This window comes from Haematobia irritans, chromosome 3 (assembly GCF_050003625.1).
Source record: "Haematobia irritans isolate KBUSLIRL chromosome 3, ASM5000362v1, whole genome shotgun sequence".
NCBI lineage: Eukaryota > Metazoa > Arthropoda > Insecta > Diptera > Muscidae > Haematobia > Haematobia irritans.
In genome coordinates, this window is record NC_134399.1 from 197,085,331 (window position 1) to 197,101,808 (window position 16,478).

The 16,478-nt window shown below is 30.3% G+C and overlaps 1 protein-coding gene across 1 annotated transcript in view; it reads left to right on the top strand.

The window, feature by feature from the left end:
• Nucleotides 1–15,977, top strand: part of Sh (Potassium voltage-gated channel protein Shaker) — a 695,621-nt gene extending 679,644 nt beyond the window's left edge. The window contains exons 10-12 of the mRNA XM_075301324.1: nt 3,909–4,099; nt 9,420–9,704; nt 15,838–15,977. Of these exons, the coding sequence (XP_075157439.1) occupies nt 3,909–4,099; nt 9,420–9,697 (469 nt within the window). The 3' untranslated portion in view covers nt 9,698–9,704; nt 15,838–15,977. The remainder of the gene's footprint in view (nt 1–3,908; nt 4,100–9,419; nt 9,705–15,837) is intronic.
• The last annotated feature ends 501 nt before the right edge of the window (nt 15,978–16,478 follow it).

The window sequence follows — 16,478 nt, forward strand, 5'->3', positions numbered from 1 at the left end:
AAAATTAATTGACAGTCAATTAAAAAATTAATTGATACTATTAATTTGTGTGGTTGATTTTTGTTTCAATTAAAAAATTCGTTGAATCAATTAAATTTTTAATTGAATATTTTTTAAAACTCAATTAAGATTTTAATTGGAAAAATTTTTGTGAAATTTTTTTTCTGTGTACCAAGAATCATAAAAATCATAAATGAAATTGTACTGTATCAACATCAAAAATTAAATCAAGTAGTACTTTTTCATCCAATTTTTTTTTAACAATTTTAATGGTATAACTGACCTTTTTCTTAATGCCAATGAAAGAGAGAGCCGGAAAAGCAGAAATTTTATAGTTTCAAATATCATTACAATCATTCTATACCGAGTGTGTATTATGGGTTCTGGAGCTAAACCTTTGAATTTCGTGGTAGCAAGTAAACATTATTCAATATTTCAAGAGATAATAATGTAAAATATAATTTGTCGAAATGTTGTTACAGTAGCCATTCGAGTGTACACAGAAAAAAATATCACCAAAATATTTCCAATTAAAAAGTTAATTGAAGTTGAAATTGTTTTCAATTAATAAATTAATTGATACAATTACCTTTTTAATCATGATAGAAACATTAAGTTAATTAAGTCAATGATTGAAAATTTTAAAATTTTTAATTAAAAAATTAATTGATACAATTAACTTTTTAATCAAATTCGGAAGACTAATTCAGTTAAAAAAAGTGCTGATTTTTTTTAATTTTTAATTAAAAATGTATTTCAAACAATCATTTGTTAATGCAAATAAAAACTCTAAGCCAATTCAGAAAGTAATTAAAAATAGTTTCCTTTTTTAATTAATAAATTAATTGAGTTTTGCAATCAACATCAATTAAATTTTTAATTGAATCAATTAAAAAATTAATTGAAATTTGCTGAAAAAAACAATTAATTTTTTAAACAAGAATTTTTTCTATGCCCAATTAAAACTGTGATTGATACTATCATTTACGTGATTGAAGACATTTCAATTAAAAAATTAATTGGATCAATTAACTTGGTGATTGAATCAGAAAAAAATGTTTGTGTGTAATTAGATGATTAAAAATAGATCCATCAGATGATTATGCCTCATTGAAATCAACTCTATTTGCCATTTCACGACCGATGAAAATTATCGATGACATCCAATCACGGTTGTCACTTGTGCAAAAAATAATCTACCAAAATTTGAATGAAATTTTTTTCCAATAGAAAATTTTTTTAATTTTTTTCTACACCCTCAAAACAAATCGCTTCTGTAACATATACCCCAAACACATTTTGCTTCAAGCATATATATTTTCACAATTGGTCCAAACAAAATATTGTTTGTATTGTTCAAACATATTATGTTTCACCTTAGGGCATACACAGGTAGTAAAAAATGTTAATGACATTTTCTTTGTGTGGATATATTTTTAAGTCGCCAATTGGTTACTTCCATTATTTTACTTGCAGCATACTCTCTAGATCTCTCTTTCTAAACACATATATGTTTATAGGCTATTTCCAAATTAATATATGTTTGCATCTAAGCATATTATATTTACAAACACTTTATGTCCCAAACATAATATGTTCTAACATATTAACATATATGTCCCAAATATGTTATGCTAGTTTATGAACATTATATGCTTGCACTTAAAAATATTGTGTTAAACAATTTGATTTCCAAACATATAATTTTTACACCCAAACAACTAACATTCTAATCTGTCCATATCGGTATACAATTATATATAGCTCTATTATAAATCGATCCCCAAAATTGACATCCGGAGTCTCCTGGGGCTAGACGTTTCATCTCGTGAGTCCATATCAGATTCTTATTCATTTCTGTAGATGACGTTAGTACACACATCTAACAACTAAATATAAAATTGGATTTCCATTCAGCCGTATATACTTTTTCTATTATATTTGGACCTCGCTTTCTTATTCCGATTTGTCCGTAAACTAGTTATTAATGTTTTTAAGCAAATCTATCTATGTCTATAGGGTTTCTAATACTGAACATAAGGACTAAACCTATGGTCAAGGGTATATTGGCTTCATCCTTGCTTGTTGAGATTAGTAAATATTTTCCTAGGGATTTTTATATTCCCAAGCTGTATCGTATTTAAAAGGTAATTAAAATAACGACACATATCTCAAGAGCCTATTTCCTATAGAAATGTATGATCCACACATAAAATTGAAATGCGTAAAGATAATCGCGAAGAAAAACTTTAATAGTTGGAAAGTGGGATTCAATGTAGGACTCAAGACAGACCATTTTTTAAAATAGTTAACAAAGCTAGCATTATAGAGTGTTAAAACAAATGTGAAATTATTATAAATAATGCTAAAAAGAAGACATTCAAAACGAAACAAAAAAAAGCGAACCAACTGGTGTTTTCAACAAAACAAACAAGGATTCAATCCCTACTAGGTAAGTTCCACATATTATACAAATAAATAAATCTCTAATAAATTAAATTCAACTTTTCTTCATTCTGTAGCAAATGATATTTGTGAAAGCTCTATCTGTGTGTCTCTACACTGTTCTTTTTTAATTAATATTTCTCGACAACAATTACATACGCTACAATGCTAAACCTTATATCCTCCTAATTGAAGTTTTTTCCATCACTGCAACCACCACCACCACACCGACCAGACAACTACACTTCCCACAATGTCCTAATCACCATTGATCCCAATAGCCAGAAAAAAAAACACCAAATCCATTCAATCCATAATTCCCCAAAAGCACTTTGCAAATGCATGAGCTTTTGAAGGCTGCATTGTTTATAATTTATTTACATATGTAGTATGGAAGCCAAAATGCTACTTGTTATTTTACTAAACAAAACAAATCTAACAGCACGAGTTTGCTCTATACCTTGTGTTTTGAAGTTAGCCGTAAAGCTTTTAGCTAGATCATGAAACAAAATATGAAACGTAATGCCAAAGCTTTTGAATGCCATGTAATTATGTATAACCACCTACTCTGCCTGTGTTAATAATAATCATAATAACTGAAAGAAGAGAAAAGAGAAAATTATTAAAGCAAAAACATATATGGTAAATATATTTGTGTGAGTGTGTACAAAACGAAATCCTTTTGATCGATCCTGTAGTGTTTAGGAAATCTAGAAAGCCAGAAGATATGAATATGAAATCAATATATTTTAGTTGATCTTGTAAGCGGTTTACTTATATACAAAAACAATGACCATTTCTGTATAAGTGTATCATCATGCGATCATATCAATATCAATATTTTTCCAATGCGCAAAAAATAACAATATCACTCTCTGTCTCTTTCTCACTCCCTTTGTATAACCTTTTGTATAACTGTCCCCACGATTTTCGCTCTTCAAAAGCTCGTGTCATACAATCATCCATACTATCATCTCATCATATACAATTTAACGTTATTTCTCGTTGTATTTGTAATTCTCTCCCGATCGCTACTCTCATAATGTCGCTCATTTTGAACTATTAGTGTAAACTTTTAGTTGATTTGTTTCACTTTCATTTGTTTATTTTATTTTTTTTTTTCTTTAATATTTTTTCTATTAAAAAACAATCAGTTTTGTTTTTAGTACAAACATGATGATGATGAGAAAACTTCATTTTCCGTTTTTTTTTTTATGGTATTTCTCTGTAAATTGATGTCATTATGTTGTCTCTTTTAACTCTTTATTTATATGTATAACTCTTACTATCTTTAACTTATTCTCTGAGTTTGTTTGTTTTTTTTTTTGTATTTTATTTTGTTAAATTTCTTGTACTCCGTAAATGAATGTCATTTAACATTTGATATATTCTTTTTTGGAATGGATATCTCTCCACTCCACAACTCTTATGCTTTTCATCAACAACAACAACGACGTATGCAGACCCGTCGGCTTTTGGGGTAAAATTGTTGGTTCGCTATGTGTGATAGCTGGTGTGCTGACAATCGCTCTGCCCGTACCCGTCATTGTGAGTAATTTCAACTATTTCTACCATCGTGAAACGGATCAAGAAGAAATGCAAAGCCAAAACTTCAATCATGTTACTAGCTGTTCATATATGCCTGGTGCGTTAGGTAAGTTGAATATCTAAAAATCTATTCAACATTTTATAAATTACTAAACTATTATTTAAGAGATAAACAAAGTTCCTATTGTTCCAATCACATGATAATGGATAACAGAGAATATTTAAAGAGTACTCGTATTATAATACTTGTGCAAGATTGTCACATATTTGCAATGCTTCGTAATGGTGCATGAAAACATTAACGAAGTATTTACATATCTTTTTAGGTCAATGTAAACTAACATAACCAATAGAATTCGTCTTGTGATCTTCTCTCTCAATATCCCTCATTTTAATATAACTTTCTCTTAACCCTAGTCATCTTTCATCAAAATTATGACGCTAATTTTTATTTCCAAACTAAACTACATTTTGGTCGATTTGCCAATGATAAATTGAAGTTTTTCTAATTCAAAGATTTTATGAATTTTTAATTAATATAAAAACGAACTGAATAAAAAACTAAACTAGATTTTGGTTCTCATCTTTGCCCAAGGTGCAATTTAAAGTGCCTTAAAATAGGCCGTAGTCACAATGATGAAGGATAACGTTAGTGTACATCATAAATAGAGAAATTAATATTTTGCAAACACAAAGCTAAATTGGTAAAATAATTTATTTTGTATACCCTCCACCATAGGATGGGGGGTATATTAGCTTTGTCATTCCGTTTGTAACACATCGAAATATTGCTCTAAGCCCCCTTAAAGTATACACTAAAAAAAAGTGAACTCTCTATTTCACTAAAGCCAATTTAACTTTATTTTAGTTCATGGAATTATTATGTTTGGAGAAAGTTTCCTTTACTCTAATAATTTTTTGTTTACGTTAGTTAAATTAACTAAAACCGAAGAAAAAATAAACTCAAATGAAGCATAATGATTAACTAAATTCGTACCTTCGACAAAATAGTTCAGAATTTCTTTACATTTGTGAATTTTACCAAAAATGCGTCCATCATGAACTTTGTATATCACTACAGAAATTCTTGCAATTTTGAACATCAAGTTTTTCCTTCAAACTACAAAATTGTTTTTAACAAGTGAAAAAAACTTAGTTATGTCTAATAAATTTTCTTGAATTTGTCGAAAAATATTTACTTATTTTTATAACATCGGCGTGATGCCAACGTTTGTAATACTGTCTAGTTAAAATTTTCTACAAATATTCGACATTTTCTAAAATTAACCGAAACTTTTCTTCCTGGTGGGTTTACTGTTTTTTCAGTGTATATATTCTGCAACGTGATGAAATTCTGAGTCGATTTAAGCATATCCGTCCGTCCATCTGTTGAAATCACGCTAACTTCCGAACGAAAACAAGCTATCGTCTTGAAACTTGTCATAAAAAGTTGTTATTGATTTAGGTCGGATGGTATTGCAAATGGGACATATTGGACCACTTTTACATATAGCCCCCACATAAACCGACCCCCATTTTTGTCTTGCGGAGCTTCTTAGAGAAGAAAAATTTGGTACGTGGTATTAGTATATTGGTCTCTAATAATCATGCAAAAATTGGTTCATATCGGTCCATAATTATATATATAGCCCCCATATAAACCGATCACCAGATTTGTCCTCCGGAGCCTATTGGAGGAGCAAAATTCATCCGATTCGGTTGAAAATCGGCACATGATGTTTATATGTGGCCTCTAAGATCCAAGCAAAAATTGATCCAAATCGGTCCATAATTATATATAGCCCCCATATAAACCGATCCCCAGATTTGACCTCTGGAGCCTCTTGCAGAAGTAAAATTCATCCGATCCGGTTGTAATTCGGTATATAGTGTTGATATGTGGCCTCTAAGATCCAAGCAAAAATTGATCCAAATCGGTTCATAATTATATATAGCCCCCATATAAACCGATCCCCAGATTTGACCTCTGGAGCCTCTTGGAGGAGTAAAATTCATCCGATTCGGTTGAAATTTGGTACGTTGTTCAAGGATACGGCCGCCCCCATATAAATTTGGGACGTGGTGTTAGTATATGGTCTCTAACAACCATGCAAAAATTTGTACATATCGGTCCATAATTATATATAGCCCCCAATAAATCGATCCCCAGATTTGACAACCGGAACCACTTTGAGGAGCCAAATTCATATGCTTCGGTTGAAATTTGGTACATTGTTAGCGGCCATATAACATACCATGACCAAAACCATGCCGAAATTGGTCCATATCGGCCTATAGACATATATATAGCCGATCCCCAATCACACAAAAATTGGTCCACATCGCCACAAATAATCTACCAAAATTTTATTTCTATAGAAAATTTTGTCTAAATGTTATTTCTATAGAAAATTTTATCAAACTGAAAGTAATTCGATTGTGGATGACAGTCTTTAGCAGAAGTTTCTATGCAATCCATGGTGGAGGGTACATAAGATTCGGCCTGGCCGAACTTACGGCCGTACATACTTGTTTGTTATAAATTTCTTCATTTTAATGAACTTAAAATGCAGAACCTCTAAAGCTATGCAAATAATCTAAAATGTAGTAGTTTCGTCTTGTGACAAGCCTTTTATATGGGCTTGGAGATGATCCATATGTTCACTACTTCCGGATCACAAGTTTGGGATCCAAACTACATTGTTGGTATCTCTTTTTTAATGAGATGTTGAGCTTTTGGACATCGATCTTATTGCTTGAAGATTGACTTTGCTATGCTAATAATCCGAAAATGTAGTACTTTCGTCCTGTGACAAGTCTTTAATATGGACTTGAAGTTGATCTCAATTTGCTCAACTTTCGCATCACAAGTTACTGAGATGTTGAGCTTTGAACATCAATCTTACTATTTGAAGATTGACTTTCCGGTTATGTGTAATAATTTGAATCAGTAGCTTATCCAGTAAATAGAACTGATTAGGGTCAAAATTAGGGTTTCTTTTTCCCGATTTTTTTACATTCCGGGGAAAGTGGGATTTTTTTTCAAATTTCCCGGGATCCCGGTCAAAGGGAAACCTGCTTTGATGTGGCATACAATTTGAATAAATTTGAAATCGGCTAAAGCTACGCTTATAAGGCGCTGTCTGAACAACTCACAATATATATTATGTTGATCTCTTACATCAGCCAAAATCATACTAAAATACGAAATATTTTGTAATAAAAAAATGTTATAATGGTTAAAAGACAGTCTGTATAGTCGGTATAGTTTTCGGAAGAACACTATTAATATTGGGGGAGTTTTTGTAACATTAAAAAATTCTTGCAATAATTATGAAATTTTGAAATTGTGCAATTATGGAATTTCAAACGTGACATACATAAGGTAAAATATCCCGTTGTTTATCGGAATGTGGGTTTACAGAAATATGACAATCATAAATTAGGAAGTGCAATCTTTCTTTTAGAACCTGAGCTTGGACCCGACTATGTATGTCCACAAGGCAACTACTACTACTTGGTACCATATTCATTCACATTACACTTCCAAAATCCACTTTAACTAGATTTCAACTGTCATTTGTCATATAAATCCTCTAATATATATCAAATATTGTAAAGAAAATTTCCCTGGAATTCCCGCACTTCATTCCCAGGAAAGCGGGAACGAAAAAATAGCAAATTCCCGGGAAAAAGACCCTAGTCAAAATCAAAACTGAATATCTTCTCTACATTTTGGATTGAATTTTTATTTCCCATCCCAGGCAAATAGTAATGCATGGTTAATAGAAAGGTTTTCCAGTCCTTTTTAAAGCTCGAATGTCCATATCGTCTTCATAAAATTGTCCATAACCAAATCGCAAAAGGGCTGTTCTATCCCTCAATAATTCTATTTTTGAGATCTTGATTAAAGTAGAGTTCTGGGAGTAGACCTTAGCATTTACGTGATCTTAAGGTGTTAAATCACAAGATTTCGGTGGCCAACTTGCGATCAGCTACTTGAGACATAACACCATAGGGATACATTCCCGTAAAAGGCAGTGTTATGGTCGCTTTTAGATTTTAAAATCACTTGATTTTCATGGTTACTTTATATCAAAGACAATAAACTTGAGGAAGAAAACTTGAGAAGGAAATTGGCTTGCGTCATACCAAATGTTGCATTTACCATGTTAGTTCCATTCATGTTTGTAATTTTTTTATTTGTTTTTCGTTTTTATTTTTTAAATGAAAAACTTAATTTTCTTAATGAAACAATGTTAAATGTTAGGCAACAACAAAAAAATTAATTTTCCCCTTTATGGAAATTTATTTCGTGTACTTAATTTCTTTTTATTTGCATTTTAATGCTATGTCAATACTTGTCGTATACGCGTTTGGTTCGAGTATGAAACTAACACGGTAAATGGTTTGATCCCCTCAGTAGCCAATTTCCTATCTTCCTAGAGTTTATTGTCTTTGCTTTATATAAAATAATTTAAAATATAAATGGAAACAAAAATATTCCATTTCAAACTGAACATAGTATCGGCCTTAAAAGAACATTGATTGATTTCGTTTCTTGTGTGGCACTTGGCTCCGTCTTGTTGGAAGTAAACGTTGTCCAAATCAATACCATCCAACTTGGACTATGAAACATCATTAAACACTTCTCGATACCATAACTATTGACCCAATCTCATTTACAATGAAGTAAGGTCCAATGACTCCGCCTGACCAAGAACCGCTCCAAATAGTCACAAATTGAGGATGAAGAGGCTTCCCAATAATAATTCTTGGGTTGGGTCCAAACCCGAGGTATGAGAATTTTTCTTTTTCTAGCCATAACCATTGCACCAGGAGCCACCGTGGTGCAATGGTTAGCATGCCCGCCTTGCATACACAAGGTCGTGGGTTCGATTCCTGCTACGACCGAACACCAAAAAGTTTTTCAGCGGTGGATTATCCCACCTCATTAATGCTGGTGACATTTCTGAGGGTTACAAAGCTTCTCTAAGTGGTTTCACTGCAATGTGTAACGCCGTTCGGACTCGGTTATAAAAAGGAGGTCCCTTTGTCATTGAGCTTAACATGGAATCGGGCAGTACTCAGTAATAAGAGAGAAGTTCACCACTGTGGTATCACAATGGACTGAATAGTCTGAGTGAGCCTGATACATCGGGCTGCCACATAACCTAACCTAACCTAACCTAGCCACAAAAGTGGAAATGAGTCTCATCAGTCAAGATGATTTGTGTTTTAGTTTTGCGGACTGCAACTGCAATTAAATTAAAAACTAATTGGTAGATATACATTTTTTGTGTTTATTAAAAACTTAGTTCAATCAATAAAATTTTTGATTGAAGCTTGACATTTTCAAATTCTTAAAAAATTTCACACTAATGTTTTTTTTTTATTTTTATTATATTTCTTCAAAATATATTTAGGTCAACATTATCGAAAATCCTCATTGTCTGAATCATCTTCGGATATTATGGATTTAGATGATGGCATCGGTACACCGGGCCTGACTGATCATCCAGGTCGTCATTTAGCTCCATTTCTAAGGACTCAACAGTCATTTGAAAAACAACAGCTACAACTGCAGCTCCAGCAGCAACAACAGCAGCTGCAGCAACCTCAACAGAATGGTATTCGAGGGACTAGTAATTTAAACCAGAGGCACAATAGTGCCATGGCGGTCAGTATTGAAACCGATGTCTGACTACTGGGTAAGTATCGTAAATATTTCTTAAAAATGATAGTTTCAAAATGGTTGGTTGTTGGAAACCTTGTAATATGGAAAATGAACAAAAAATTATTCACTTAACATTTCTATTGTTAAGTGTCTAAATTTATGGGAGGACACTGTTTTACTATATGTAGATATTTTACTGGAAAAGAAAAATTCCATACAGTGAGGGTGATATGAAATGCAACAAAATACTGTTCTATATTTTTTTATTTTTTTTTTAATTTTTTATAAAAAAAAACTAAAATTTTTTCAATTAAAGTTTTAAATGAGTTTTAAAAAATATTTAATTACAAATTTAATTGATCGAACAAATTTTTTAATTGAAACAAAAAATCAATCAAGAAAATATGAATTAATCAATTATCAATTAATTTTTTAAGTGACTTACAATAAATTTTTTAATTGATTCTATCATTTCTGTGATTGAAGATATTTCAAATAAAAAATTAATTGGACCAATTAATTTCGTGATTGAATCAGAAAAAAATTGTGTGTTGAAAAATAAAAAGAAGTTTTGAAATGTAATCAAATTTAAGAATCAGTTTAGATTTGTTCGATTTGGCTATCTTGGGTATGAATTATTGGCTTCAAACTGCCAGTTTTTTTAATGCCAACCTTACTCTACAAAAAGTTCTAAGCCCATAAGTCCAACAGATTAAAATACGGAGTTTCTGGTGGCTATTGTGCGCTAGAAATGAAGCGAGGAATCTCCTTTTTTTGGTCATACTTGGCTAACGCGTGCTGAGTGCTATGGTGTCAAACCCCCCGGTTGATGAATACGAGCGGGAGTTCTGGTGGCCAATCGTATATTTGCATTTTCAGCTCACCTATTCAACAAGTAAATTAGATCATTTTGTTTCGTCACAAACTGCTCAATTTGGAACGGCTTCTCATCGGTAAAAACTAAATTCGGTAACTGGTCACTATCGTGTGAGCGAAGCAATTGCTTGAATCTTTTTGTGCATTGGCAGCCTCTTGTACTTTTTTTAACTTGAATGCCTCATTTGTTTTACCTTGATCCAAACTCATTTTTCAATATTTATTCCATATATACAAATATTAATCATCGAAAATCGCTTTATTGATTTTTAAAATATTTCCAAATATATTTCAAAATATTTGAACCACTTTTGCCACTCTGATGGAGGTATCTCCAAAACATGCATTCTGAACGTATCAACCGCTTCTGCTGGTGTGTGAAAAATACAAAGAAGTCTTCGGTATCAAGACAGGACTGTTTGAGTTCTTTTGAGCCAATGTGTGAGAGCTCGCATTGTCGTGCTGAGGAATGATCCGTCCTCGGCGGTTGTTTTTCCTGATTTCTTGAAAGACAAAATGGTTAAGCACCACTCGGAGTTGACTTTTCTGCGTTGGCACGATTGCGACATGTCCAGTTTTTCCAGAAAACAGGCGATAATTTGCTTGGGAAATTTGGCTCTTCTTGACGTCACGACGTGTTTCGAACCACCACGATCATATTTTTAGAGCATTTCTTTCGTCCAATAGGCACGAGCCTTTTTTTCAGTTATTGACAAATTGTGTGGGATTCAACTAGGGTTGCCAGATGACGGTTGCCGAGATTTGTCGGGACAATCAAAAATAAACATTAAATATAAAATTTAAATATCATACATGTGGACAACAAAAAATCCACTTGAAATATATACTTTGTACTATTCTTTGAGGAACTGACTAGTTTAGTTGTTTCGTCTGTTTTTAAAAATGATTCGAATTGTTGGCAATCTGTACCAATTCTCTTTTTATGAGTTCAACAGATATTATATTCTGAGATTTTTAAGCAAATTTATTGAAAGATTCGGGACACTACCTGGAGACAAAATTCCGGGATAATCCCGGTCATCTGGCAAGTCTAAATCCAACGTGAACAAATTTTTTTGACGGTCAAATGTTCATGCAATATTGAATGTATGCTGATCCTACTAGTGCCCAAGGTGGTCTCAATCTCAGTTGGTTTTCAATTTCAATGGTTTCCGGAACTATAATTGATTTTGGTCATCGATAAACATTGATCCTTGATGGAGCTTCATTGCCATTCATTTCATTGAATTAAGTTAATCGAAAATAGTAAAAAAAAAATAATAGCACAAACATTTTCAAAAATTTAATTCCATTTTTTTCGGACGAGATGAATCTTTCATGTTGCTGTAAACAACGCAAATAGTGCTGGTATGTCAAAATGTTCGAAGCACGTATAACCTCAAAAATGTCAAGTTTCACGATAGAACTATCAGTTGGCGGATTGCACTACTAAGAATGGCCGATTCCGAAATATAAAAGGCAACCCTCGTATATAATTGTTAATTGGATTAAGGAACCATTTCTTTTATTTCCCACTTCAATTTATTAGAACCCCTACGGATATTCCATGCACTCTTAGCTTTTTATAACCAGGGTTGCCACAATTAATTTTTATTTTGGATCAACATTTTTCCGAAATTGGACCAAAATTCGTACCAGCGGACGGTTTCTCCAAATTAAATTAATATCATTTAATAGTTAATTTTTTTCAAAATTTTACTACGATAGAAAATTTTATCAAATTTGTATTTTTATTTATTTCTATAGAAAATTTTGTAAAAATTTTATCTCTGTAGAAAATTTTGTAAAAATTTTATTTCTGTAGAAATTTTTATCAAAATTTTATTTCTATAGAAAATTTTCTCAAAATTTTATTTCTATAGAAATGTTTATCAAAATTTTGTTTCTATAGAAAATGTTGTCAAAATTTTATTTCTATAGAAAATTTTGTCAAAATTTTATTTCTATAGAAAGTTTTGTCAACATTTTATTTTTATAGAAAATTTTGTCAAAATTATATTTCTATAGAAAATTTAGTTAAAAATTTACTTCTATTGAAAATTTTGGCAAAATTTTATTTCTATAAAAAATTTTGTCAATATTTTGGTCTATAGAAAATTTTGTTAAAAAATTAATTCTATTGAAAATTTTGGCAAAATTTTATTTCTATAGAAAATTTTGTCAACATTTTATTTCTATAGAAAATTTTGTCCAAATTTTATTTCTATAGAAAATTATGGCAAAATATTATTTCTATATACAATTTTTACATAATTTTGTATCTATACACAAATTTTTTAAAGTTTATTTCTATACAAAATTTTGGCAAAATTTTATTTCTATAGAAAATTTTTTTAAAATTTTATTTCCATAGAAATTTTTGTCCAAATTTTATTTCAACAAAAAATTTTGTCAAAATTTTATTTCTAAAGAATATTTTTAAAAAATTACCGATTTGACGAAAATGGACCAAAATCAACCAAATTCCATTTGGTCCGACCATTATTAATTTTTTGGACAAATTTTGGTCCGAACAAAATGACAACCCTCTTTATAACTTTATTATATTTCACGCAGTTGATAATGCTGTACCTCCTCTATCGAATAGCAAATGTAGAATCGTCATATAATACGCCATGGATATAGGCTTAAATTTCAGGGACATTGTGAATTTAATAATGAATGTAAATTTTAAATTTATAAACCAAAAACTATTTTGGCCGACCGAAAAGGCTGCCAAAATTTGGTAAAGTCGACTTTTCTCCTTATTGCATAGTTTAAATTATCTGTTGATGCAATTAATCAATAATGTACCAAATTCCTTACTTCGATAGAAAATGTTATTAAATTTTTATTTCTATTTATTTGTATAGAAAATTTTGCAAGATTTTATTTCTATAGAAAATTTTGTCAAAATTTTATTTCTGTAGAAATTTTTATCAAAATTTTATTTATATAGAAAATTTTCTCAAAATGTTATTGCTATGGAAATGTTTATCAAAATTTTATTTCTATAGAAAATTATGTCAAAATTTTATTTCTATAGAAAGTTTTGTCAACATTTTATTTCTATAGAAAGTTTTGTCAACATTTTATTTTTATAGAAAAATTATTTCAAAATTATATTTCTATAGAAAATTTTGTTAAAAATTTACTTCTATTGAAAATTTTGGCAAAATTTTATTTCTATAGAAAATTTTGTCAAAATGTTATTTCTATAGAAAATTTTGTCAAAATTTTATTTCTATTGAATATTTTTAGAAAATTAACAATTTGACGAAAATGGGCCAAAATCAACATTTTATTTCTATAGAAAATTTTGTCAAAATATTATTTCTATAGAAAATGTTGTCAAAATTTTATTTCTATAGAAAATTATCGCAAAATATACAATTTTTACAAAAAATTTTTAAAGTTTATTTCGTACAAAATTTTGGCAAAATTTAATTTCTATAAAAAATTTTATTAAAGTTATATTTCCATATTCTACAAATTTCTACAAAAAAATTTTGTCCAAATTTTATTTCTACAAAAAATTTTGTAAAAATTTTATTTCTATAGATTTTTTTTAAATTACCGATTTGACGAAAATGGACCAACATCAACATCTTACTTCTATAGAAAATTTTGTCAAAATTTTATTTCTATAGAAAATTTTGACGAAATTTTATTTCTATAGAAAATGTTGTCAAAATGTTATTACTATAGAAAATTTTGTCAACATTTTATTTCTATAGAAAATTATCGCAAAATATTATTTCTATATACAATTTTTACAAAATTTTTGCATAATTTTGTATTTAAAGGGTGGTTAAAATATCAAGGGCCGATGTTGTTTTTGAATAAAAAAAAAATCCAACGGTGTCAAATCACATAATATTAGCGGCCAATTGACATCGCCATTACGTGAGATAACACGGCCATTGAATTTGTTGCGCAAAAGAGCCATTGTTTCGTTAGCTGTGTGGCAAGTGGCTTCGTCCTGCTGAAACCACATATCGTCCACATCCATATCTTCCAATTCGGGCCATAAAAAGTTCGTTATCATCTCACGATAGCGAACACCATTCACAGTAACTGCCTGACCGGCCTCATTTTGGAAAAAATACGGACCGATGATGCCGCCAGCCCATAAACCGTCACTCTTTGTAGGTGCATTGGTTTTTCGACAATCACTCTTGGATTTTCATTCGCCCAAATGCGGCAATTCTGTTTATTGACGAATCCACTGAAGTGAAAATGTGCCTCATCACTGAAGATGATTTTCTTCGAAAATTGATCATACACTGTTGCCATTTCTTGGAAACATTTAACACGTTGTTGGATTGTGTATCTCTCCATTGTTCAAATTGAGTAAGTCTGAAATAGAGAAATGTCAAATAAAATTCGGAAAAAAACTTGGGGTTTAGGTGTGGTTTACATTCAACATCGGCCCTTACAATTTAACCACCCTTTATACACAATTTTTTTAAAATTTTATTTCTATAAAAAAAAATTTATTTTCATAGAAATTTTTCTGCAAATTTTATTTCTACAGAAAATTTTGTCGAAATTTTATTTCTATAGAATATTTTCAAAAAAATTACCGATTCGGCGAAAATGGACCAAAATCAACCAAATTCCATTGGGTTGACCATCGGACCAAATTTAAAAATTATTAATTTTTTTTTTGACCAATTTTGGTCCGATCGGACTAAAATGGCAACCCTGTTTATAATATTATTACATTTCACGCAGTTGATAATGCTGTACCTCCTCTATCGCATAGCAAAAGGAGAATCGTCATATTATACGCCATGGATATAGGCTTAAGTCTCAGGGTGACATTTCTGAGTGTTTCAAGGCTTCTCTAAGTGGTTTCACTGCAATGTCGAACGCCGTTCGGACTCGGCTATAAAAAGGAGATCCCTTGTCATTGAACTTAACATGGAATCGGGCAGCACTCAGTGATGAGTCCATTGTGATACCACTGTGGTATCACAATGGACTGAAAAGTCTAAGTGAGCCTGATACATCGGGCTGCCACCTAAACTAACCTAAGTCTCAGGGACATTGCCAATTTAATAATGAAAGAAAATTTTAAAATTATAAAAAAAAACATCTTTTTTGGCAAACCGAAAAGACTACCAAAATTTGGTAAAGTCGACTTTTTTCATCATTGCATAGTTTAAATATTCTTTTGATGCAATTAATCAATTCCTTTTACAATCCAACAACGAACCATTCAAAATCCTTATTACACAGTACTATAAAAATGTTTAACATATATTTTTGTATATTATCATTTACAGTAAAAAATGTGGAGCATAGTATTAATTGGCGTCGTGAAATGTTACGCTGGATGCCAGAAACGACATCAAAAGCGGTCTAAGAGATCACTTTGTTATATTTTTTATTATTATGAAAATAAAAGAAAACAAAACAAAAAAAACATTAAAAATAGAACAAACAACAAGATATGTTATGCAAGAGACACGAAGATAACGTCTTTATTTCGTTTTCATTTTATAGAGACATTTCAATTAAAATTCAAAAGTAAGCTGTAGAAGAAGAAACCCCCTTAAAATAATATATAATAATAAATTTATATTTATATTTTGTTTTTATTTTATTTATGTTTTTAATTTTTAGACAACAACAAAAAAATTCAATAAATTTGAAAATGTTTAGCAAATATCATTGTTAGTAACGAAGCGAAAAAGAGAAGAAGAAGAAAAACAAATTATATAGAAAAGAAAACACAAATTAAAGAAATTCCAGATGAAGGAAAGCAAACCCAAAATAAACTTTTTTTAAGAAAAGCTAAATTAAATAATGAAAATGAAACAGTAAATACAAAAAGAACAACAATAAAAAAATTAGCTTAAATTTATTAAAATAACAAAAAAAAAAACTAGAAAAAAAGAATTGGTTTATAAAACAAATAAATAGT